Raw genomic sequence first — 25,708 nt, 5'->3', positions numbered from 1 at the left:
AGAAAACTGTTTTATTAAAAAAAAAAAAGAAGTTGCTCTTGTTTGTTTTTTTTTTAAAAAGCCCCTCCCTCTCTTCCTCTTTCCTTCTCCCAGCCAGCCAACAGTACTGCCCTAAAAAAAAAAAAATCCCTTCCTCTTTCTTTGCTTCCCTCTAGTAAGCCACTAGTTCTTCATAAAAAAGAAAAAATATCCCTTCCTCAGCCAGCCAGCAATATTACTATATTAAGTTTCCCTGCCTTGTGGCCCTTTTTTTCCCAATTGGGGTTGGTCCGAAGCCAGATATCTAGGAGGGGAGCTGCAGCTGAAAATGAATGAGCGGCATGAGACTGAGTCAGCATCTGCTCCACTCTCAGGCCCTGCCTCTTGTATTGAATAAGGGATGGGCCTCCGTGGGCTCTGAGAGTGGAGTAAATACTGACTCAGTCTCATGCCACTCATGCACATTCAGCTGAATTTCCTCCCCTCCCATGGCCTGGGCCTCAGGCCCATGTAGTGGGCAGGGCAGGTAAGAAAAGTCTGCTGGCTATGGTGCAAGGTGCGGTATAGCATGTGCAGCTGAAGTGCCGTTCTTGCTTCCTCCTCAACCTCCTGCAATCACCGTTGTTCTGCGGACCTGCAGAAATGCTGTCAGGGTCTGGGGCCGGTTCTCAGACTGGTGATTGAGAAACATTTCTGTAGAATGTATTGCTGCTGTATACAAATTTATTTTCAGTTGCATTCAGTTGCTAAATATATGATCAAAGTCAACCATGCACTGTTATTGTATATCTAGTTTGCCTGTTTATTTCATTTCCTATATTCCTCTCAACTACTATGTTAGAGTAAATCACAGCTTAACTATACTTACAGATCCTTTTGCACCAGGACCACCGATTTCACCCTAAAATAGACAGCAGAGTATGTTAGAACATCCATTCTAGCTAACATGTACTTTTGGCCATGAATTTTAACAGTGTTATACAGAATGGGAACTCATGAAAACATGAGGCAGCCTGTAGAGGATCCTTGGGGACGGAAAAGAGGGGTTGAAGCCAGAGATGTGGTAAGGCAGTAAGGAAAGGGATATGGACAGCTAGCTCTGTCCCACTGTCCTCCTGCCCCTCCCCTCTTTTGCTTGCATTTCCACACAAAAGGTTTTGAGAGATATCTCTGATGAGCGGCGGTATATAAAAAAAATGATAAATAAATAAATAAATAAATAAGAGATTAATAAATTGACACAGGAAAAGTGATATTAGAAAACATCTTACTTGGTCACCTCTTTCTCCAGTAGTTCCCTCTGCACCAGGTTCACCCTAAATACACAGTGAAGACATATGATTCCTATACCTTCCTAACACATTTCATATTTCTATAAAACTAAGCAGTCAATACAAACTTTGCATGCATCCCTAGGTAAGGTGCCATTGAAAAGACTTACCTGTTCACCTTTGGGACCTGGCTCACCAAGCCCACCCTAAAAGTAAAACGGGAAAGAGACACAACTAAATAATATTCCAAAGCAGATATGTTAAATGAACTTCCAACCCATCTGACCCACATACGACGTGCAACAGAATGAGTGCAGCATTTTCACAGGTTTTCTTTGGCTTCAAAACACCGTGTACACAGAATGTGAGTGGGACTGAGTGCTGCTCCACTGATGTGCTCAGATTCCATGACAGCGCCAGCTCAGAATATCAAACATAACCGAGGCACTATGTTGTCTGCTGCAGGCCGGGTGTATTCCAAACCCATGACGTTCTAACAGATCTAAGAGTCCTCTTTCCAGGATGCATGGGTGCATCTGCAATCTGTGCACATATGTGGATCTGAAACAAAGGTCTAGGCTGTTAGAATCCTCCTGTCTCCTCTGACAAGTCCTGAAAATTTGGTGGGAACGGAAAGCCAAACACAAAGGCATTAAGGGTAAACACACACAGACATAGCGATAACTGGCTAAAAAGAGCTGCACACTTGCTGTTTGGGGTTTCTTTTTCCATAAGGCTGACAAAATCCACGAGCACGTTAAAAGATACTATGTACAACGGATTGTGACATTTTGACATGAAATCATTGCCCAATGAAAGATAGCAAGGAGGCAACCACACCTAGTAAGGATGGAATGAGGATAAGTGAATTGACTTTTTATTTAAAAAAAAGATATTGTGGATTAATGTGGCTTTTCCCAAAATGTGTATAAAAATATTCAATGCATCCCAAAATAACCACATATTATTAGAGGTTCCCCATTTAAGACCTATTGCATCTGGATGCTGTTTAGTTTTGGAACCTCTGTCTCAATTTATTGATTGTTTTTAAAGGACACTGTTCCTTTATTGAAGTCCTATGTATAAGATTCTTCAGATATGTTATGTCGTCTAGCTAAGCTTAGTGGTTTGACTAGAGACAGTTGGTTAGCGACAATGGCTATCTCAACTCTTTATATCAACATCCCTCAGTAGGTGGCATTGGAGACTATTGGGAATATCAGGAGAGAGAGACCTGCTCGCCAGCAGATTCCTACAGATTTTTAAATATATTTGGTTGAAATGATTTTGAAATCCAAATATTTCATGTTTGTTCAGGAATACTATATTCAAACTTATGGAATTGCCATGGGTCATTACTAGCCCTGTAGAGAAAGAATATGTATTGGCCTAAACAGAAAATTACTACCCTAAAACAATATCTCATCAAATAATAAGGGCAACTATATGATCAATTTCATTACTAGCCCCAAATCTAGCCAATCTGCATATCGGGATATTTGAAGAGCAACATATTTATTCTTCAAGGTGAATGGGACATATTACAGCTGTTATAACTCTGTACTTACCAACGCGGCACGGAGCCACCAACGTTCTTCGCAGCAGGAGCTACAGTCAGCTGTTTCCTCTCTTCACCGTGGCAGGGAGCCGCGGACTTCGGGACTTCAATGCGGCCGGAGCCGCCGCCATCTTCACTTTGTGGCCTGGAGGCCGCAGTCCCCGGGCTTTCCTGGCGGCTGGAGCCACCCTTGCTGTTTCCTTCAGCAGCAGGAGCCGCCACTGACGTCGGGGCCTGCTCCTCGGCCCTGCTCGACATCTCTGCTACTCACAGCAGCAGCATGGCCACTGGCCATGTTTCTGCATAACTTCCTGCTTCCTGTCTCCTAAGGCACGGGCTGCGCCTCCTTCACTGATTTAAAGGGCCAGCCTCCTGGCCCCACCTGAACTCCTCCCAGGGCATTTCCTGATCTTCAGCCCTACATAAGGGCTCAGCTTCCAGTCCTTAGTTGCCTTCGCAAGGAGTTAGTTCCTTCCAGGGACTTCTCGTCTTCGCTCCTGCTGGTATTTCCTGTTCTTTGTGGGATCCCTCATTGTTCTTTAGGTTCCTGGTCTCTACTGGATTACTCCTGATCTTCCTGATGTCTTGCGGTCTTCCTGATGTTTCTTCCTGATGCCTCGTCTCAGTTTCTGCTTCCTGGACCCTTGGTTCCTCATTGCTACCTTCTCTGGCGTGTCATATCATGTCTCGTCACCTCGTGGCATGGGCCTGCCTTCTCATTCACAGCACTAGTCTCCGGAGGGTCATCTTCGCTTGAAATCAAGACTCATCTTGGTCCCATGTTTCATGCCTAAAGCCAAGTCTCATCTTGGTCCCCTACCCTATGCTTGAAGCCACATCTCGTCTTGGTCCCTTACCCTGGAAATCGTCTCGGCCCTCGGATGTTCTGGTGGCTGCTCCATCCATGCCTAAGACTCTGACTGAACCTGTGCCATTCCAGTATGGTTCGCGACCAGCCACGGGCGGCTGTGTAGGGCGCGCCTTGGTACAGACTTCTACTGAATCTTCGCCATGTTCTGGCTTCAACTACCACATATTCGTCTGGAGTCTGCTTCACACTTAAGCTTGGCCCATGACCAGCCCATGGGCTGTGTAGGGCACGCTGCGTCGCAGCCTCAACCCAGTACTTGACTTTGTTCCTGAACCTTGATCCTGAGTCTTCGTGCTCAAGCTTCTCGTCTGAGTCTTCACATCCCAAGCTTCTCGTCTGAGTCTTCATGTTCCAGATCCTTCGTCCACCCTTGTCTCCTGTCCGGCCTGCTGCCATTGCCGTTCCCAGCAGCAGGTCCGAAAGGGCTTGGAGAATTCTGAGGACCACTCAGAGACCAACCAAGGGTGGTTAGTCTCACCAAGGTATGCAGGTCGGCAGGGGCCTGGGCTTGGCCTCGACCCAGTCACGGATCTGTCTCACCAGCCTCGGTGTTCCCCGGAGCTCCTCTCTGGGTTCACAGAGGTCCAAGGGCACACATCTCCTATTCTCGCACAGCAGCTGCTCATGGCATTTCTTGCTACATCTAGCCAAAGCCTGCATGCACTTATCAGTTTGCGAAGGCCTCTCAAGGCCTCCCTTCACATAACAATAGAATGGTCCCAATTTATAGGTAATACATTTTTTATATGGACTGCTGGATTTCCATAGATGGACTAATTCTTCAGATGTAGATTTAACGTTTTCTATAGAAATGCATCAGGCTACTTTACCATTTTGGGATATACTGATTACAAAAAAAGGTGCTCATATAAACGCTACATTACAGCAAAAACCAACAATCTATTGAACTTTCTCAGCCATCATCCATGGTCACTTAAATTGGGCTTGCCAGTGAAGCAGTTCTTTAGGATCCAGAGATAATGTTCTGAAGTGGCAAAATTTAAACTACAAGCATGACTGTTAGCACAGTATATATTACAAAGGGGTTAACCAAATAAGATCATTATGCAAGACTGTTTGAATGCATTATATTCAGATCTTGAACAGCTACTTCATTATAAAACTAAGAAGGAGATGAGTAGATTGGTCTGTGTGTTACTGTATACCAATAAAGTGATAGAAGTGAGATCTATACTTGAAAAGCACTGGTATGTGTTGGCCATGTATCACAGTCTTTTGGACTTCCCAACATTTTTGTTCTCCTGAGGACGAAATATATATAATCATATGGGGCAGATTTTAAAACCTACGCGTGCGGCCTACATTTGTGCACCCTACCCAGTGCGCACAAATGTATGTCTGATTTTACAAGATGCGCGCATCTTATAAAATCCGGGGTCGGCGCAAGCAAGGGGATGCACACTAGTGCACCTTGCGCGCACAGAGCCCTAGGGGAGCCCCGATGGCTTTCCATGTTCTCTTCGAATCAGAACAGCTTCGGAGGGAACTTTCCTTCGGCCCTCCCCCCCACCTTTCCCTCCCTTCCCCTACCTATCTCGCCCCCCAACCTGAAAAAAAAATACCCTCGTACCTTTATCCCAGAAGTGCCAGCGCGTGATCCCCAGGCCCAGCGGCTGAAGAGAGGCCTCTTGCCACACCCCCACCCCTCCCTGCCCATGGACCACCCAACTTGCGTTTTTAAAATTTGGCCTGCATGTTACGTTTCTTATATGACTGGATATTCGCTACATCTTATCACACTCCGAATCATTTTCTTCAGAGTTGGCTAGAGGATCACTCTCTAAATTATCTATTACAAGGGACCTAGTTCAAGTCTTCTGCATCATCTCTCATCACAAGTACTTGTCTCTTCATATTGAAGGGCCTGGCTATATCTGTGTCAAATCCTCCAACTCCCATCACATCTAACGCCTTTACTGAATATCTGCAATAATGGTCTTTTTGTTCAAGCCCAAACGAAGTCTAAATTCCATTCCTGGCGAGAGCGTTGTTTAAAGTTTGTCCACCAACTCTTCTCACAAACCTCCACCCAATTTCTTAGTTTGCCAAGGTTCAACAGCAGTTCCAAATTCCATCCTCTGATTTCTATGCCTACCTACAGCTACGCCACTTCATGTACTCCTACCATGAGGTCTTTAAAGGCACCCCCCAAACTACACATTTAAGGCGCATTCTGCTTGAACACACAAAGTATGCTCTATCTATAGCCCAGTTTTCTAAAGAAATTCGGGACTCGTTTGTCCCAGGAGATCTACCATTGCTCCATCAAAGATGGCAAAAATGGACAGAATTCAATCTCTCATATCAGGATTTCTCCCAGTGTTTTTCGGATATCCCGCTAGTGTCCGAAATTGTGCTATATCGTAAGTTACAATTTAAATTTCTGCGACAGTTCTCTCTTTCCCCCCACAGGGCATTCCAGGCCAAACTGGTCGATTCTCCAACCTCTCTGAAATGTACTCATAATTATGGCTCATTCGTACACTCCTGGCAACAAATTAGTATTACATGTGGTACACGCCCGGGAACAAATTAGTATTATATGTTGTAAAATTCTAGGCACACAATTACCTCTGGATCCTATGCTATGGCTATTTGGCAGAGCACACCAGCAACCAGAAGGCCAACTTCCCTTAGATATTTCAGATATAGAGTTTCTACAGAAAGCAAGCCTTATTGGGAAAAAAGTTATCCTCTTTACTTGGGTGGGCCCGGTAGGTCCCCACTTTGACTCCTGGTTTAGACTCTTGGTAAAGCTATACGAATTTGAATTTATCTCAGCTAAGGGTACTTCACGAAACGCTATGCAGAAATGGAGAAAAAATGGGAAAACTTTCACGTCTACCTGTCTCCCATAACGGATTAAAGACCTACATGCTTATGTAAAGGTTCTTGGGTGCGCCAACCCCGGAGGGGGTCCTTCCCCGGCCACAACCCTATGCTACGTGCCCCCCTTAGCATGGTGATACTTGAGAAGAGGAAAGGGGGGGGTTAGATGGGAGGCTGGGAGGGTTGTAAGAGAGCCTTGGAATCAAAGTTCTGGATTGTATGACAAAGGATTGGTCGAAATTGAAATTGATACTAAATCTGTTATTATATTCTACCATGTGTAGAAATCTACCGCCAACTGATTGTCAAACAGGTTTTAATGTTAAATGTTCCTTGGGGTACCACCTGGTTATGTTGTATATTGTAAAATCAATAAACACAAGTTACAAAAAAAAGATCTATTCCCTTCCCCCAAAAAAATATTTCAAAAGAGTAGAATCATCAAATTACACCCAATAATTAAAACTAATAAGGGGGCAGTGTCTAGAAATATATGAATGTTTCAAAGTCAAACTAGAACCACATGAATTTCAGCCTGGTGTGAATCTCACAGAATTTCTGGATTTTTCAAAGATCCACTGGGGAAAATTGGTTTGCATTTCTCCAGCAAACCTGGAGAAAATCCAAGCATATTTTCAGAGATTTGATATGCATTCAGCAATATTCACATTGAATCTGTCCACTACAGATTTGTACAAATTATCTAACCTGCTGAAAATCTGAAATAGATTTTCCAAATCCACATTGGATTTCTACAAAAAAAAAAAGTTAATTCAATGAATCCACACCATTTTTCAAGTTTGTCATATTTTGTGAGCTATTTTTTTTTATAAGTTTGCGCATCTCTACTAATGGCCTTGGTCTGAAATGTGGCAGGTCGCTTCAAGATGTTTTTTTCCCCTTTAAAATATAGTCTTTATATCTTATATATGCGCAACATTTATCAGTAATGCCAATCTCCTGTTTTAACTTACTAAGGAAATACTTTCTACAGAACATTTAAAGTTGGCTGCACATGGTCACTCTTGTTAAGCAATCACAGGTCAACTGTGCCAGCTTCACGATAATTAGTAGGCTGGTTGCAGAAAAACTGTGCCAGACTGGTAATAGGCAGGCCATTGGAAACTCATGCCAGCTTCATGACTCTCTGAATTTGGCCACCAAAAGCTCATAGCAGCTTCATAACTTGTCAGGCCAACCATAGGTTGCCATAAGTTTTAAAAGAATAGTACTGCATCCTGCAGCCATCCTGTAGACCAAGCCATGAAACAAAGATGCACGTACTATGGCAAAAAGATCTCCTAGTTAAGTAGTTTGTATAAGAATAATTAGAAAGCGAGTTAAAAAATGTTCCTAGCTTCTTCTGTAATTCTAGCATTTCATTTAATTTATTTCAACTTTGTGCCTATCCAATAGGCTTAAAGTGATATACAATTAAAATACAAAGACATATCAGCAAGTCAAATAATGAACAGCAATAAAAACAAATATAACAAAGTACATCAAATACAAATAAAGTTTCGAACATAATAGATTAACTTTCCATAAATTGGCCACATGACCCTAATCACAGATAAAACAAATGACAAACTCTGATGAATTACTAATCATGTAGTATTAACAGTGTACTATTAAAACCAGTGGTAGAAAGACTGTTTCTTTAAGCAGAGTTGATGCGCTTACCCTGTCGCCTTTAACTCCGGGCAGGCCATAAGGGCCAGGCAAACCCACGAATCCTGGATCACCTACGGGACCCTACAAAACAAACATGCAGCGAAAGGTCTTAGCATGAACACTGCTGAGAATAAAGGGGGAACTGTGAAAGCCTTGCTACAAAGTAACCAGCATACTGAAGCTTTGTTATTGTTAGTGGAGATCAACAGCGGCAGCAGCTACCTGTCCCCCCACATTCATGGCGAGTACACTGGCTCTTTTCTGCTTCTTGCAGATTTACAGTCTCCACGGTTTGCACTCCTAAGTAACAGTGGTTTCTTTCACCCCAGACTGTGACATCACCATCTATTATCACTATATAAATAGTGCTGGAGCACTGAAAGGGGGTATTCATGATGCTGCTCCACAGGTCCTGACAGCCATAGGTCGAGGTCAGACCTTCATTTACTCCTGCTCCCTCTGTACTGTGCTTAATACATCCTCCTAAAGAACAACTAAAGTGCTGCTGCCACTGCAATTTAAAAAAGCATAGACTATGAAGAACTTTCACAACGCATTACTGATTATTTTACGCACTCATGCATTTCTCAAGTAAGGGAGCTAGAAACGTTTTTTGTTTTTTTTAATTTAATGTAACCTTTCTTTTCTTTTTTTTTAAGTGCACAATCCTTTGTATGAACTTGAATTCCACACATATAAATAGTTGACTATAGCAGATTCCATGCTGGAGCATAAAATGATTGAAAAGAAATTGATTGCAAGCTTGTAAGGAATGGAAATGCAACTACTTACCACTTTTCCAGGTGGTCCTGGAGGACCAATAGGACCTGGTTCACCTCTGTCCCCCTTTTTGGAAACAAAAGGATATTGTTAAAGTCGGAAACATCATTTTTTTAATTTATATGTTATAGAGCAGAGGTTCCCAGAACTGTCAGGTTTTCAGGATACCATAATAAATATGCATGAGAAGAAATCTGCATGCTATGGAGGCAATGCATGCAAATTTAGCTTATGCATATTCATTGTGGATATCCTGACAACCTGACTGGCTGGGGGTCCTCCAGAACAGATTTGGGAACCACTACTATAAATAACACATACTAATTTCATAATATCTTATCAGAGTAATTTGACTTTTAAGGTATCTAAACATCAGGAGTGTGCAGGCCAAACAAATTTCATGTCATGTCATTTCTTGTCGTTTGAGGGCAAATTTTCATGTAGCTTAAGTTTCTCTCACTTTTTTTTCTTTTTTAATTTTCAAAAACAGTGCGTGCTAAAAACGATAGAAGGAAAACCATTAAATTTTGTGTTTTTTTTATATCATTTCATTTTGCTATAATGAAAGCATCCTACTAACTCTCTAATTCTGTAAATATTTTTACAATAATTTATTCAATTTGGCATTCCCTATCAGAATACTCTTGGAAAGAAATATCTACTGCCCTTTTTATGCTTTTTGTTCAAGAAACTTTATCATGGAATAAACAAGCTTAGTTCAACAGGGTATTAAGAGTGCAGTATCCATTCAAGAGACACAAGAAAGAACTTGCATTTCAGACATGCCAACATCTTTACATTCTTAACTGGAAGAATTGGTGGAAAGAGAAAGCTGATGTTTAATAGGTGTGCATTCGTTTGCAATGTATTGGCAATCCACAACGTATATGCCATATTCGTTGTATTCGTGGGGGTCATGAAACGTATGGCGAACCCCCACGAATACAACGTATCACTAACGAATAAACCCCCACACTCCTGACCCCCCCAAGACTTGCCAAAAGTCCCTGGTGGTCCAACGGGGGTCCTGGAGCGATCTCCTGCACTCGAGCCGTTGGCTGCTGGTATTCAAAATGGTGCCTTCACTCGGGCCGTCGGCTGCCAGTATTCAAAATGGCACCGATAGCCTTTGCCCTTACTATGTCACAGGGGCCGACCAATGCCACCGGTAGCCCCTGTGACATAGTAAGGGCAAAGGCTATTGGCACCATTTTGAATACTGGCAGCCGATGGCCTGAGTGCAGGAGATCTCTCCAGGATCCCCGCTGGACCACCAGGGACTTTTGGCAAGTCTTGGGTGGGGGGGATCAGGAGGGTGGGGGGTTGTAGTAAATTAAATTTAAAGGGTTGGGATGGGGGTTTTTTTTGGGAAATGAATACATATGTAACTAATGAATGGATAGGGGTCCCCCGAGAACGGATGCAACGGATTTGAGTCCCCACGACTACGAATACCGAATGGGACAAATCCGTCCCTGCTGCACATCCCTAATGTTTAAGTCTCCCCTCAAATGCAAGGGGATCACAGTGATCTATTCCTTAAACTGTGATAAAGGCTTCTCTCATACTATACTTATTTTCCTGTGGAAAAAAATTGATGGCAGTATTCATTAAAAAGAGTTATCGCAAGGAAATATTGCACAAAAAAAAAATCAATTTTCAGCACACAGAAAGCTCTTTCATTGCAAAATTATGCGATAAGAAAATAAGATTTTATAACATTTAGTATTCTAATCTACCTAAATATCATATAATATGTAAATTAGTAGGGCAATCAGGTCTTTTTGTGATCTTAAGTATTCAGGTCATATTCCTTGAGATGTGATGAAAGATATATCACTTTGCATTAAAACAGATTGAGTTTTAATGCCAGTTGCCGGCTGGCATTGGAGCCTGAATAAAGGCCTATACCAGGGGATCAGCAACCCAGGGCTCCCAAGCCTCATGTGCCTCTTTTCATACCACAATGCAGCTCTGCTGCAGCTGCTGCCACTGAAGAGGAAAAAAAAAGGTAGCCTGGGCCAAAGACATCTCCTCCTTCCCTTTGTCCCATGTGGGTGGCACCGAAAAGGCAGCATCAGTGTCATCAGCCCAAGCGGAAGTAGGAGATGTCACCAGCCTGTTATCTGCTGCAGGAGGCAGCATTGTCTTGAGGTCTTCACTGCAGACCGGTGATGCCTCCTGCTTCTATGTGGGCCGGTGATGCTGACTTTTTTCACTTCAGCCCTGCCTGCACAGGACAAAGTGAAGGATGAGATGTCTTCATCCCAGTTTACCTGTTTCCTCTTCAGTGCCTGTGGTTTTGAGAAGGCACATGCCTGGATATGGAAGAGGAGACTGCAACTCATGCTACTGTGTGGAAGAAGGTGTCTCAGGGCCATGTGGCCTGCGGGTGAAGTGCCTGGAAGTGCCTGGAGGTGGGTCCACTGTTGCCCTTGCGCATTTTCAAATATTGCACACAACCTATGTACATACCACTTGTTCATTGTTTCCCTGTACATATTTTCTCCTCACGTTTCCGTCTTCACCCCCCCTGCCCCCCCCTTTGTCTCGACCACCCCCTCCCCTCCCTCCCCTATTTATTTAGTTATTGATCTGTTACTATGTTCTAGGTTACACAATGTTCCTTGTAAAGGCTTTGCCTATATATATCCTTGTTTTAAGTTATCTGTAAACCGGCACGATGTGCAAACGATTGCCGGTATATAAAATTAAATAAATAAAAATAAATAAATAAATAAATAAATAAATAGGAGGAGCGGCATGCCTTTTAAGTGAGAGTGAGTGACTTCTGGGATGGAGGGATTGAGAAAGACAGCGGATAGGGATGGGAGAAAAACAAGAGACAGAAAGAAAATTCTCAGGATGGGGGGGGAGAGAGAAAGTGACTGTTGGGGATGGGAGAGATAGAGCGAGTGACTGCTGGGGATGGGGAGATTAAGATAGTTTGTGATGGGGATGGGGGAAAGAGAGAGAGCAATGGGATGGGATTAAGTCAGTGTGGCTGCTGAGTATGCGGGTGAGGGGGAGGCAGATTACACTGAGTATCCCAGTTGACGACAGGGGTGCAGTGTCATCATATTTTACACATTTTGATGCTGGATATTCTGATGATATTTAGCCTTCCCATGTTCTTTGATGATGTGGTAGGCTTAGTTGTGAGGTGCTTTTTAATGTTAGAAGTGTGACAGTAAAGAATATTGGTGGTGCTATAGCTTGTGGGCGCACTAGGTCTATGGCTTGTCTAACCATCTTGCATAGTTAGGATTTGCTAGCTGCATATAGCTGGCCTTTTGGATGAATGCATCCAACATTCTGTGAGAGGACAGAATTCTGTTGCCATTACACATTCACAAGTTTGTTCATACTTCTCACTGTTCTATGGATGCCCAATTATATGGAGTTCATTAGACACATTAAAGGTGCATGGTAGAACGGCTTTTTTGCCAAATGCAGAATGTCAGCAGGCTGCTCCCCCTTCCTAATGCTGAGGTGATAGAATGGCCAATGGGGTGTGTGGTCTGTCCATCCCCTTCATAGGTGGGATAAATGCCAAATTCATGGTTACTATCTCTTCCATTACCAAAGATGATGGTGAAGATAAATGTATTCTCTTCTGTGGCTTCCTGAACGTCTGAAGGCACTGCAGGAAAACTTTGCAACTAACAAATATTGCACAAAATATATCACTCTGTATCTCCTTGTTTTCCTAAGAAACATGTACGTAGATAAATTTCTTTTGAAGTAGTATTTCTGCAAAGTTAATTATTGAATAGGACAGAAATTTCAGATTTTTATCAAACCTTACACTCTTGTAATAGCACAAGATTTGTGCTCCACGTATTTATTGCAGTTAGACAAGTAGATTCCATAGAGGTTTTAGAGAGCACACAGTGAAAAACTAACCGATTTTTGGACAAATTGAGAGGGAGAGATAGTGAGTCAGATATGACACTAGAAAAGCAGCACAATGAAAACTGGCATAAAAAAACCAAAAACCTGTTCATATTAAAATCGAAGTTGATAAAAAAATGTTCCATGTAAGTATACACAATGAAAAAATGAGTAGTAGGTACAGGACTGAGAGGGCCCAGGAACACATTTGTTCTTTTTTTTATCCTCATCCTCATTGAAACTTTAATAATGTTCATTCCCAAGACAGATAGATTTATAGAATACAGTATTTTCTCTCAAAAATCTATTTAAGCAGTATTATTGCAAAAATAGTACTCTTCCCCACACTCAGAGAGAACAGTGAGGTAGACCACTGCTGCTCTCCTTCTGTAGGAGATATTAGAAGTTTTTACCAATGTATGCAAAAAAATATGAATTCTAATCACAATATGCACACAGACCTATATTCCAGCTAAGGGAATCAGAGGTGATGAACTTTGACCTGGAGAAGCAATTCATGGCTGAGCTATTTGTTCTGCCAGCAAGCTGTGTACAGAGGCGCCCCTCCAAGGTCTGACTGTATTTTCTATAAACAAGATGAGGAACTTTTGATAGAAAACTTAATCCACCCAGAGCAGAAAAACAGCCTATCCAAGGACAGCTCATCAGCAGGAGCAGTGACCCTCTCAATGGGAGAGAGGGGTCAGCGATCTGAAATGAAGAAAATCGCTGACATGGCAAAGCACCTTGGTCAAGAGGTGGCAGGACCTCAGACCTGATCGCCACATAGCAGGAACATTGACACCCCCTGAAGGAAGAGGGGGGCGCAGCACCGAAATGAAGAAATGCCCCCTTTTTGTGCTCTAATACAATAGCAGGACCCACACTATAGAACAAACTACCTGCAAATTTCAGAACAGAACCCTCATCACAGATATTTAAGAAATCACTAAAAACATGGCTATTCCAAAAAGCCTACCCTGACAACAGTTAACTCCATGCCTCTCCAACGACCACCACCAAACAGATCCCTAACCCACACATATCCTACAATGAAGTCACTTAATAGTCAAATTAATCGGTAGCTATTATACTGCCACAAAAACAGGCTGTTTTGTTTCTAATATGTTACAATTCTATTCTCTACAATACTATAATTCGCTGCAGTTTCTAAAATGTTATTATTCTATTCTCTACAATACTATAATTCGCTGTAGTTTCATCATCTCAATGTAAAGATAGTGTGACCTGTAATCACACCATCTCACTGGTAATTATGTAAACCGATGTGATACCCTTGGGTAAATATCAGTATATAAAAACAAATACATAAATAAATATAAGAGAGGTGACAAATGACAGCCTTGGTGTGTCCCACCTTTTAGTATAAAATAGGAAGAAATCTTACCATTAACAGCCAATCATGTGCTTGGATTGATATATAACCATCTAAAAACATCATCTTCAAACCTGTCTCCCGGCCAGACATGCACAGGAGCATCGATACCAAAAGACTTCGGATCGCTCCTGCAACTGAAGAAGCGAGGAACTTTCATACTGCAAGACATCGCCAGCGATCCACTATCAGCTGGAACGCCTTGTCCAACAATACCCATTCTCCTTGGTCCAGACTTTCCCTGCGAAGAAAGCCTGCTCTTACATTGTCTTTTCCTGCAATGTGCAAAATGAGATCTTCTGAAGATGCACTTCCACCCATTCCATAAGTTTCTCTATCTCCTGCGATACTTGTTTGCTCTTGGATCCTCCCTGCCAACTGATGTAATCCACCTTTGTTGTGTTATCTGACATTATTCAGACTGCTCGACTCTGAGCTGTTAGTTCCTGACAGTGAGCTCCCCAACCTTGGAGGCTTGCATCTGTCATGAGTATCAACCAGTTCAGCGAAGTCAGGGAAACTCCCTTTCTCAGATGATCCGTTTGAAACCAACACTGGAGGTGAGAGCAGACTTCCATCGGCAGGTGGAACCAAATTAAATAATCCTGAGACTACAAGTTCCATTGAGACAGCAGGGAACGCGGAAGTGGACGCATATGTGCCCTCGCCCATGGTACCACTTCCAGGGTTGCCACCATCAACCTGAGTATCTGTAGATAGGAACACACTGTTGGGCATATAGGGGCGGATTTTAAAAGGGTTACACGTGTAACCCTTTTAAAAGCCTCCTGCGCACGCAAAAACACTGGGCCTAGGCACAAGAGGCTGTTCAACTCGCCAGGCTGCCTCCTGTCCCTGAACCTCCCTCGGAGCGGGACGAATGTCGGCACGGCGTACCGAGCTTGAAGACCAGGAAGAGGAATCCCTGAACTACCCTCCTTCACTGTCTCTGTAAAGTGTCTCTCTCTCTCTTTTTTTTTTTTTAAACTTACCTGAGCTCAGCCCTTCCCGGCTGAGTACAGATACAGTCTCCAGCTGTGGGGGGACAGGGCATATGCCGTCACTGCCATGCTCGGCTTCCTGCACCTGCTGCCTTTAAGCTGTGTAATCAGCTAAGTCCATGCCAGCTGAGAAACCAGCTACCGGACCAAGGCACAAATCTGATGAACCATGGAAATCACCTCAGGAATTCTCAACTGGGGGAGGAACCATTTGGTATCACTGCAGAAGAGCGAGGCAATTAATTTTCCTTTTTAAATTTCTCCTTCTAAAAGCTGAAGCAATCCCCAGTAGGGAGATATACGTACATTATCTGTTGGAGACGGAAAATAATGGCAGGCTGATGTCACTGCAGAAGTATATATACTGTAACATCAGTTTATTCTGTCTCCATCTGCTAGTAGAGATGCATTACCCACTGTTCTGAATTCATCTGTCTGGATGCTAAGAAACAGGAAATTAATAAAAATTTCAATTTTGTACACCAGGTTTGGTTGAATCGGTGCTGTCTCCCTTCTCACCTTGGTCGACATTACATTTATCTGATTCAGCTCTGCCTTTATTATTAAAATCATATCCTCTATTCAATTGTGAACGCAGTGCATGGAAATTTTTATGTTCCTGGCGGGGATCTGATTATATGCTTTCCAGTTTCTTACCTTTTGTAAGAAATATAGATTTTGAATCTGATATGCAAAGCATTCTTGTTTTCAGGAATGGAGAGGTATATGTCTTAAATTTTTATCTGATTTATTTTCTAAAGTTGATAATTATATTCTTTCATTTAAACAATTAAAGGGAACTTATGATTTACCTACATTAAACTTTTTTGCTTACTTATAAGCTAGACAATTTGTTTCTTCCTTGATGCAACAATCGCCAACACTTTTTGACACTAGCTATATTTATTCTTTATTGGAAGGAGTGGGCAAAAGTCATAATAAAATATCCTATTGATACAAATTAAGGTCTAAAAAATCATCACATGATATGCTGCTAAAATTGGCAAATCAATGGTCTACCGAATTTGGTACTATTGTAAGAAGTGATCAGCTGCAGAACATACTTCAAAAGTTGAATAAGAAAACTTATTACTAAACTACGAGAAATGCAGTTCCGTATCATTCGTAGGAGCTATTATACATTGGCGAGACTATTTAAAATGGGTCTTTTGACATCTGATCAATGTATAAAATGTTAAATGGTTCGATCTAATATGACTCATAGCTTTCTGCTTTGTGTACAACTATATGATTTTTGGGATGGTGTGCTGGGTATAATATATACGGTAACACAATCATGACCACCATTTTGGGGGGAAGTGTTATTGTTAGGAGATATTACTTGGGCTACATATTTATCTACAGGCAATTTAAACTGCAATTTTATTAGCAAAATTGGTTATACTGCAAGGCTGGATGAGTGTAAACCCTCCATCCTTTCAAGTGTGGATAAATAAAACGCGGGATTGGATATCCATAGAAGACTTAGATGCTAAAATGATACACAAAGCAATGAGTATAGCATACTTCAGTCTGGGAAAAATGTATGGATAATAAACATATAGGGGTAGATTTTAAAAAATTGCGCGAACAAAAGTACGCTGGATTTTATAAGATACGCACGTAGCCGCGCGTATCTTATAAAATCCAGGGTCGGCACGCGCAAGGGGGTGCACATTTGTGCAACCTGCGCACGCCGAGCCCAGCGCGCGCTGCCTGTTCCCTCCGAGGCCGCTCCGATTTCGAAGCGGCCTCAGAGGGAACTTTCCTTCGCCCTCCCCCCACCTTCCCCAACCTAACCCACCCCCCCGGCCCTATCTAAACCCCCCCCTACTTTTGTTGGCAAAGTTACGCCTGCTTTCAGCAGGCGTAACTTTGCGCGCGCCAGCCAGCAGCCCCGCTCCGTGTTCCGGTCCCGGGGCTGGTCCGGAGGCCTTGACCACGCCCCCGGGCCGGTGCCACGCCCCCAGGCCCGCCCCCGAAACGCCACGTCGTTTCGGGAACGCCCCCGACATGCCCTTTCCCCGCCCTTTTTCCAAAGCCCTGGGACTTACACGCGTCCCGGGCTTTACGCGCGCCGGCGGCCTATGCAAAATAGGCGCGCGCAGGCCTTTTAAAATCCGCCCCATAATTAGCTTTATTAATTCTGCTGAAGGATGAATGAATAAATGGGGTGTGTGAATGTTTGTCTGTCCTGTGTATTGTTCACTGCTTGGAGCAGTTTTCTATGGTAAACAAAATAAGGATAATGTACTTGTTCTGATTTTTGTGAATATTTATTTAAGTTGTTATTTTGAAAGACTGTATGTTCTTTACACTGCCATAATAAAGAAATGACGCAAAAAAAGAATAAAATTCCCAAGAGGATATTGTGACTTGTGAATCCTTGATAGCTCATTTTGCTTTGGAAATGGACAGAGATCTAGTTTTGAATCTGTTCTTCAGAAATAGATTGCTCCCTTTTTTAGGGAGAAAGTTAATGTTTTTCTGACCTGTCTAAACATACACAAATGCAGCAGAAATCTTTTCTGCAATTAAAATCCCAAGTGGTGGGCTCGAATGCATCTTTTTTCCTTAAATTTCCCTGCAAGTGTGTACATGTATATCAAGGGAATAAACTTGTTTTCTTCGATGTTGTGGGCATGGACCCCTGGACAGAGATGGAGTTGGTGCAACCTGCAGGGAGGAGCCCTGCAGGTCCCCACTGTTGGCTGGCAGAGCTGGCTGAAGCAGAGGCCCAACTGGAGCTTCATCTATACCAGCCCACATTCCCCTTAGGTTCAGCTCTCGGGTGCCGGGACTGGCAGGACTTAGGCACAGGCCCCCGCTGTTGAGGAAAAGATCTATAGAGGAAGTCAAGTCAAAAGCCAGGGTTCTGGGCAGGAAGAATACGGACAGAGTCAGAGTCAGGCAACGGTTGGGGCTGGCAACAATCAAACAGAGTCAAGGATCAGGCAGTGGTCAATGGCAGGCAGAGTTCAATCAGAGTCAAGATTCTGGCAGTGGTTAGTGACAGGGGGAGTTCAATCTGGGTCGAGTCCAAGCCGAAGTCAATAGTAGAGATCTGACCGAGGGAACCAAAGGATGGAGAAGCAGGCAAGGAGACAAGGAACAGCACAGACAGGCAGAGAAGATACTGAAGACAAGGAACTGAAGACTGACCACAGAGGAGACGAAGATAAGGAACTCAGGAACCAAGAACTCAGGAACACGGACAGGAATGCAAGAACAAGAATCAGGAACACACTGAAGCAATGCACTTCTTCCAGGATAGATGACCCATTGCCAAGATGAAGTCAAGGTTTGGAGGCCTTTTATACGCCTTAGCTAGATGTCATCATCAATAGGGGCCACAGGGGGCTCCCGCCATGATCCCTTTAAATTCAGGCCTGAGGCACACACGCCTAGGGAGGCCTACGCTGTGCAGGAATTGCCAACGGTGTCAGCCGTGAAGAAGGCAGTGGCAGCACTCATCAAAAGCCCAGCGACCCTAGACCAATGACCTTCCACCACGCATGTTGGTTCGTGGGGTTAGCTCGCGAACCACCAGACACAACATTCAATTCAAAGCAGCTAAAAAGACTTCTTGATAACAATTCTATTATGGTTGTTAGGATTTTGCCTGCTACACAGCCATATCCTACCTTCTTGACTCCTGCAATGATGCTCCCCACCAGCAAAGGCTCTCAGTAAGCCTCATCAATAGCCTTGCTAAGCTCCTCTTCATTACTCTTGCCATGCCTGAGTCTCAGCCCTATGTAAATCTGCATTGCCATTCTAACCATGTCTTCTCATGGTGTTACTCATGGTTCCGTGATCTGACCCTCGTCCGTTGCCTTGTGCCCTATGGGCCTTCTTGTTCTGTTGTCTTGCCTAGTTTTGTGGCCTTCGGGCCTTCTAGTTCCTTGCCTTGTGGCATTTGAGCCTTTCTCTGTGCCTTGCACTGTCTTGAGACCTTTGGGCCTACTCTGTCTAGTACACAAATTTGTAGCCTATCCAGGCCTTCCTGTTGCCTAGTGGCCTATGGGCATCAGTTGCCTTCGGGTTTATATGTTCTCTGTTCAGGGTTATCTTTGTCTGCCTTGACTAACTCCTGTCCTAATCTACTTGCTGGTCTTGTCCTTGGTTAGTTTTGTCGTGCCCTTCCAGCCCTGTTTTTTCTGTGTCCTGTCCAATCCTGCCTGTACCAGAATCCTGTCCGTGCCTTGTCTAAGTCTCTTTCTTTTCTAGTTCCAGGTCCTGCCCAGCCTTTAGCCCAGCCTGTCCAGCCTGCCTGCCCAGTCTTGCCATGCCTAGTCATGTTCCAGGCTTATGGCTTCATTATGATGTACTGCCACCGCAGAGACCTATTGGCCCACAGAACCCAAAGGGCTGTTTAAGCTTGGAGAAGAGATGGCTGAGGGGGGATATGACAGAGGTCTTTAAAATCATGAGAGGTCTTGAACGAGTAGATGTGAATCGGTTATTTACACTTTCGGATAATAGAAGGACTAGGGGGCATTCCATGAAGTTAGCAGGTAGCACATTTAAGACTAATCGGAGAAAATTCTTTTACTCAACGCACAATTAAGCTCTGGAATTTGTTGCCAGAGGATGTGGTTAGTGCAGTTAGTGTAGCTGGGTTCAAAAAAGGTTTGAATAAGTTCTTGGAGGAGAAGTCCATTAACGGCCATTAATCAAGTTTACTTAGGGAATAGCCACTGCTATTAATTGCATCAGTAGCATGGGATCTTCTTGGTGTTTGGGTAATTGCCAGGTTCTTGTGGCCTGGTTTGGCCTCTGTTGGAAACAGGATGCTGGGCTTGATGGACCCTTGGTCTGACCCAGCATGGCAATTTCTTATGTTCTTATGTAAAGGCTCAACCTGAGGGAGAGGAGGCTGGCTAGGTAGATGATCAGCACTTGTCTTGCACAGAGTGCTACCTTGCTGTCCTGTGCTGCTCCCCAGGTGGGTTTCCCTGACTGCAGAAACCCTGACAGTGATATAGAATTTTAGATTTTATCCTTTCTTTTGTTTGTATGAAGCTGTATAACTGATAAATAGAATAATTTTGTGCATGCCAATTGTTACCATCTCTCTCCGTTTATGGACTTCAATTTTCCTTACCATGTTATTTCACTTTGGTGTATTTCTTGTTTTATTTTTATTTCTTTCATAAGGAAATTTAACCTGAACTACAATGTTATTTTTGTTTGTACTCATATAACATTCTACAAATAAGGGTTAAAAAAAATTAAAATAAAACATAGTTACCCACCCCCAAGCAGTAAACAGTATATACCGTGGAGTCAAATGTTAACAAGCAAACCTAAACCTTTCCAGGGCATTGGTTATAATTTTTCATGGTTTCTATCACAAATTCACTGAAGCATTACATTTGATGTACAATGTGATTTGGCATAGTTTAAATCCAGCACCAATTTATTAGAGGTCACTGGCGCCTACAGCAATTGTTTTATCTAGATGCATTAAATTTCCTTCAAGTGTTAACACAAAAAGATTTACTAAATGAGCCTATTCTCATGCTGCTTGGTGACATATCTTGATGATGAACTAGATTAGTTGCCTCAAAATATTTCCCAGACCATTTGGCAGAAGGCATGAGAAACCTGACTTACTGCGTATGCACTACCAAACAGGGATATGCATTTGTTTACATTGTTTTCACATTTCATGATCTGAAGCAGTATGGTTTTATCAGAGGCAGATTCATGAGAAACATCAGATCAATTTCTTTGATTAGGGGACCAGAGAGTTGGAACAGGGAGAGCACTAGATGTAACATACTTGGATTTCTGTAAGGCCTTTGACATGGTTCCAGATAGAGAACTTATAAATAAACTGAGAACCCTAGGCACTGGCCCTGAAGCTCCCAACTGGGTTAGAAACTGGTTGAGTGGGAGGCAACAAAGGGTAGTGGTAAATGGAGTTCACTCCAAGGAGAGGAACATTACTAGAGGTGTGCAGCAGGGATTGGTCCTTGGTTCGGTTCTTTTCAAAATTGTCCTTCTGCAATGTTGATTCTCAGTGCAGTTTATGGCAGAAGTTGTGCTGGACTGCGCCAGGAGTCTATACCCCACTCTCAAGAGAAATTTTTAGGGTTAGGGGATGAGGTCCAGGGGATGGGTGGACGTGGAACAGCAATTTAAGACTTCAAGGGGGTGGCAGGGATTAACGACAACAGCAGCATATACAATATTTATTGTACCAAGGTAAGGAGTGAGGAGGCAGCATATTTTTTTAATTTAAAAGGGGATTAGGAGGTGTTGGGAGATTAGCCCAACAGGGCAGATATCACATGGTGGTGGGGGAAGGCTGAGAATCGAGCCATAGGCCCTTTACTTTTTCTTCTTTTTTTTTTTTTTTTTTTTTTTAAAGTTAACTTAACCAGATATCTTTTGAAGATATCCGGGTAAGGAGGAAGTTATCCAACCACACAAGGCTGGATAACTTTAGACCTGCTCTGAAGCAGGTCTACAATTATCCAGCTAATTTAGGCGATTATAATTAAACGCCAACTAAAGGTTCACTATAAGCTGTGACCCAGTAGCAGACTAAGTAACTTGGCAGATATCCGAAACATGCTGCACTACTTGCCCCTGAAGAAGCCAAAAGAAACACGAGTCGTGTCGGGCTGTGCAGTCTCCATAATTGTTAAAGTCCTGCTACGATAAGTTCCTCTTTCTGCCTAAAAGCTATTCTAATAAACCCCCTCCCCCCCCCAAAAAAAAGTGGTTTCAAAAGCTATCGGAGGTGGAAACCGATGATTATAATATCTGTGAATTACAGTCTCAACTTTAATAGTAACTGTAAAAATTGCACAGTTGGCAATCCTTGGGCTTTCATGCAAAAAGCCAGCCATTTTTATGAGGTCTCACATCTCCATTTAATATAGACTACACTGTTGTAGCTATCTATGGATTTGTAAATATGATGTAATTTTGAGTAGTGATTATAATTAAACATCAGCTTAAGTTAGCCAGTTGACTTTACTCCTCCCTGAAACACCCCTGGAATGCCTCATTTTATCCAGCTAGATTTTAGCTGGTTATTGACTTATCTGGCTACAATCTATAGCTCACTGGTTTATATTCAGCCCCTTATCCGGCTAAAATCTGTCAGTGCAACGCTAGAGACACTGGGAGCGGGATAGAGGATCCATCACTCTCAGATCACATAAAAAAAGGTATCAGGGGAAGATGGGGAGGTTCAGGGGGATGAGGGGAGAGGTGCCACTAGTCTTTCTTGAGGGTGGGTTTGTAGGAAAGAAAGGGGGGGGGGGGGAGGCTGCCCAATGATATTTCTAAGTAGGAATCAGGACGGGGTTGGCATATAATGCCAGCCCCTTCCTAAGCTGTTAAAAAAAGGCTTTTTTTTTGGAGGGGGGGTTGAAAACTATTGTGCTTTAGGGTGGGGAGGGAAGAGATTGCTCCACTCATACCTTATCTTCTTGGGTGAGGACAGTGCTACTGAGCTGGCTATTTTTAAAGATATGCAGGGTAGCACATTATCTGGTCACACAAGGCTGGAAAACTAAAAAACCTATCAGGCTATATTCAAACATGCAGCTTGACATCTTTCTGTATGCAGAGAACAATGAGTCCATGGTGGCATTATGGACAGAGCATGGAACTTGATTAGCAGCGTCTTTCTTTTGAGCTTTAATGAGTGATAAGTTATTGACAGGGTTAGGGTCATTTACAGAATATAGAGATGTGAAATCGGGTGCTGGAACCGGTTCCGGTATCGAGGACTCGCAGGAAATTCTGTTTCCTGCGGTCCAGATGTTTTTTTTTTCAGCTGTCCCGAGCCGAAAAAAAAAAAACAACCCACCTCGACCCTTTAAATCTAATTATTTACAATCCCCCCCCCTCCCGACCCCCCCCCCAAAACTTTCCTAAAGTACCTGGTGGTCCAGCGGGGGTCCCGGGAGCGATCTCCCGCTCTCGGACCGTCGGCTGCCAGTAAACAAAATGGCACCGGTGGCCCTTTGCCCTTACCATGTGACAGGGGCTATCGGTGCCATTGGTCGGCCCCTGTCACATGGTAGGAACAATGGACGGCCGGTGCCATCTTAAAAAATGGCAAACACTGTAACCATTGCCGTTCCAGGGACGCCGGAGAGAATGGCATGAAGACGCAGCAGCAGCCATCTACCCAAGGCTTGAGAAGAGAGAAGGAAGAAAGGTGAGGCATAGAGGTCGAAGCCGTCTGAGACCGACAGACGCAACAGTGTCCACTCTAATTGAAGGTGGCATGTGCTGTAAGTTCGTGAATATGTATTTTACATTTAATTTTTTGTAAAAAATTGTGTTTACAAAGGGATGAAATGCAATAAATAAATAAATAAATAAATAAATAAACTTTGTGAAATATTTGTATTGTGTGTAAAAAAATTGAAATGATTTGTATATTGACTCATTTACAAATTAATAAAGAGTTGCATAATTTAGTAGATGTGATTCCCATTATTGATGTATTATTTAAATTGATTGGGGGATTTGGTAATTCTCTCTTGGTTTGTTACCATATGAACTTGTACTAGACCATCTCATGGATATGTGATAATCCTGTTCCTAAAATGTTGTGTTAATTTTGTAAACTGTTGCGATCTTGATATGAAACGACAATATACAAAATATGTAAATAAATATAATAAAGTACAAACTTACTGGCAGATTTTAAAAGCACTACACACACCAAAGCCGGTAGATATGCATGTGACTCAGCCCGGTGCACACCACGCATATTTTAAAAACTGCATATCTCCTGGTAAGTGCACAAATCACAAAGTTCAAAAAAGGTGTGGGGCATGAGCAGGATCTGGGCAAGGCATGGGCAGGCTAAGTCTGTACCATGAAGTCTACGCTTAAGTATTTAAGCGCACAAGTGCATGCAGGAGTCCCCTACTATGTAACTTCACTTTTGCTATGGACGGCATGTAAATAGTAAAATAACAAAAATTAGGCTAGACAGTGGGGTTTTAAGGGTCGAGGCTAATAGGGTAAAAGGGAGGCAAGTTAGCTAGGGGGTTTAGGAAGTCCTCTCCCTTACTGGGGTGAACTGGGGAAATAGGCAACTAGGAATAGCCTAGTGATTAGAGCAGTGGGCTATGAACCAGGTGACCAGGGTTCAAGTCCCGCTGTCGCTCCTTGTGACCTTGGGCAAGTCACTTTACCCTCCATTGCCTCAGGTACAAAACTTAGATTGTAAGCCCCCTAGGGATAGAGAACTACCTACATTACCTGAATGTAAACCGATGTGATATCTCAGATCGAATGTTGGTATATAAAAAATAATAAATAAAAATATGTACTAATATCCCACCCACTTACACAATCGAGGCAGCATTTGCATGCACATGCGCACATCAATATATAGTTGTGCGCACATGTAGCCAATTTTATAACAGGCGCACGTATATGCACATATACGTTCATATGTTATAAAATCGTCACACCCGTGTATGTGAGCCAGTAAACAAGCGCACATGCATGAGTCTTAAAATTAACCTCTTAAGTCTCTGTTTACTAAGCATTTTTCCGATAGACACAAAATGGAAAAAAACCTTTAGTAAATCATCCCCTTAGGACCTGATGTAGTAAGGCTTTTCTCCCATTCTGTGTCTATGGGGAAAAAAAACGTAATAATAGAACGTGAGCCCTCTGGAATAAGGAAATACCAGTCTTATCTGAATGTAATCCACTTTGAAGTGCCAAAATCAGAATATAAATCAAATAAATAAAATATAGAAGGCTATTGTGTGTGTGTGAAGGAAGAAACTTGTCTTCTTTAAGATATTCTCTTTCTGCAGATTTACTTGAATTTTTCATACTATTTCTGAACAAACTGCAGATAACTGTATATAATTCTTGGTGGAGATTTTAATCAACTCTTGGATCTCGCATTGGACAGACAATCAAATGTAAGGCTTATCTAAACTTTCTAAAGCATGGAAAGCAATTAAGTCTACGATACAGTCAGGAGAATCAACCATCTCTTAGGGGTTATTGCTCCTCAAAAGATAAAGATTTTACTTTCTTCTCCATCATACTTATTATGGATGTGAATTGTTTTTCTGACGGTTGAAAATATCGTACGATATTTTCTCGTCCGTCAGGTATCGGGAGGGGGGGGGTCCCCGAAAGCGATAGGAAAACCCCATGAAATTTTTGTGTGGTTTTATCATCATTTTGGGGGGGGGGGGGGGGCGGGAAGAAAGGGCACACAGAAAAACAACCCCCAAACTCACCCCGACCCTTTAAATTGAATTATTTAGAATCCCCCACCCCCCCAAAAACTTTTCTAAAGTACCTAGTGGTCCAGCGGGGGTCCCGAGAACAATCCTCTTGCTCTCGGGCTGTTGGCTGCCACTAATCAAAATGGCGCCGATGGCCTTTTGCCCTTACCATGTGACAGGGGCTATCGGTGCC

The 25,708-nt window shown here is 42.9% G+C and overlaps 1 protein-coding gene across 3 annotated transcripts in view; it reads right to left on the bottom strand.

Moving 5' to 3' along the window:
- The window catches only part of COL9A1 (collagen type IX alpha 1 chain), a 373,679-nt gene that overhangs the window by 35,170 nt on the left and 312,801 nt on the right, over positions 1 to 25,708 (bottom strand). For all 3 annotated transcript variants that reach the window (XM_029595655.1, XM_029595654.1, XM_029595653.1), the window contains 5 exons: positions 8,996 to 9,049; positions 8,213 to 8,284; positions 1,421 to 1,456; positions 1,251 to 1,295; positions 848 to 880 (listed from right to left, as the gene is read on the bottom strand). In XM_029595655.1, the coding sequence (XP_029451515.1) occupies positions 848 to 880; positions 1,251 to 1,295; positions 1,421 to 1,456; positions 8,213 to 8,284; positions 8,996 to 9,049 (240 nt within the window). The remainder of the gene's footprint in view (positions 1 to 847; positions 881 to 1,250; positions 1,296 to 1,420; positions 1,457 to 8,212; positions 8,285 to 8,995; positions 9,050 to 25,708) is intronic.

Source organism: Rhinatrema bivittatum, chromosome 3 (assembly GCF_901001135.1).
Source record: "Rhinatrema bivittatum chromosome 3, aRhiBiv1.1, whole genome shotgun sequence".
Classification (NCBI taxonomy): Eukaryota; Metazoa; Chordata; class Amphibia; order Gymnophiona; family Rhinatrematidae; genus Rhinatrema; species Rhinatrema bivittatum.
This window is presented reverse-complemented; position numbering and strand designations above follow the sequence as displayed.